Consider the following 506-nt stretch of genomic DNA (forward strand, 5'->3'; position numbering starts at 1 on the left):
CCACCAGCATGACGACGATGCTGGCCTCAGCGTGGTCGTAGAGCTCCTTCAGCCAGCGGTCCACCACGTCGTACGTCTGGTGCTTGGTGATGTCAAAGACGACCAGAGCACCCACGGCCCCCCGGTAATATCTACAGGAGAACCCCACCATCACCCAGACACCCCTCGCAGCATCCCCACCCGTGGGGCTCAACCGCGAGGGCATACCTGCCCGGGTACCAGGAGGCGCCCTGCGTCCAGGCGGCCCATCCTTACGCCGAGGTGATGGCGCGGTAGCGCTCCAGCCCGGCCGTGTCCCAGATCTGAGCCTTCACCATGGCGTCTCCCACCAGGATGGTGCGGGTGGAGAACTCCACGCCGATGGTGGTGCGACTGTCGTGGTTGAACTCGTTGCGGGTGAAGCGGGAGAGCAGGTTGGTTTTGCCCACCCCGGACTCCCCGATGAGGACGACTGCGGAAGGAAGGGAGAAAGCGCTGGAGCTGGTGAGGAGGGGAGGGAGCTGCTC

The 506-nt window shown here is 65.0% G+C and overlaps 1 protein-coding gene across 1 annotated transcript; it reads right to left on the minus strand.

The window, feature by feature from the left end:
• Window positions 1–4: 4 nt before the first annotated feature.
• Window positions 5–451, minus strand: LOC104498720 (ras-related protein Rab-25; the record flags this gene model as incomplete). Its single annotated transcript, XM_010142137.1, has 2 exons — window positions 5–131; window positions 256–451. Coding segments are annotated over 2 exons (323 nt in total), but the record flags the coding sequence as incomplete, so codon positions are not given.
• Between the last annotated feature and the right edge of the window lie 55 nt (window positions 452–506).

The sequence above is a fragment of the Buceros rhinoceros genome, unplaced genomic scaffold, assembly GCF_000710305.1.
Source record: "Buceros rhinoceros silvestris isolate BGI_N320 unplaced genomic scaffold, ASM71030v1 scaffold36948, whole genome shotgun sequence".
NCBI classification, from domain to species: domain Eukaryota; kingdom Metazoa; phylum Chordata; class Aves; order Bucerotiformes; family Bucerotidae; genus Buceros; species Buceros rhinoceros.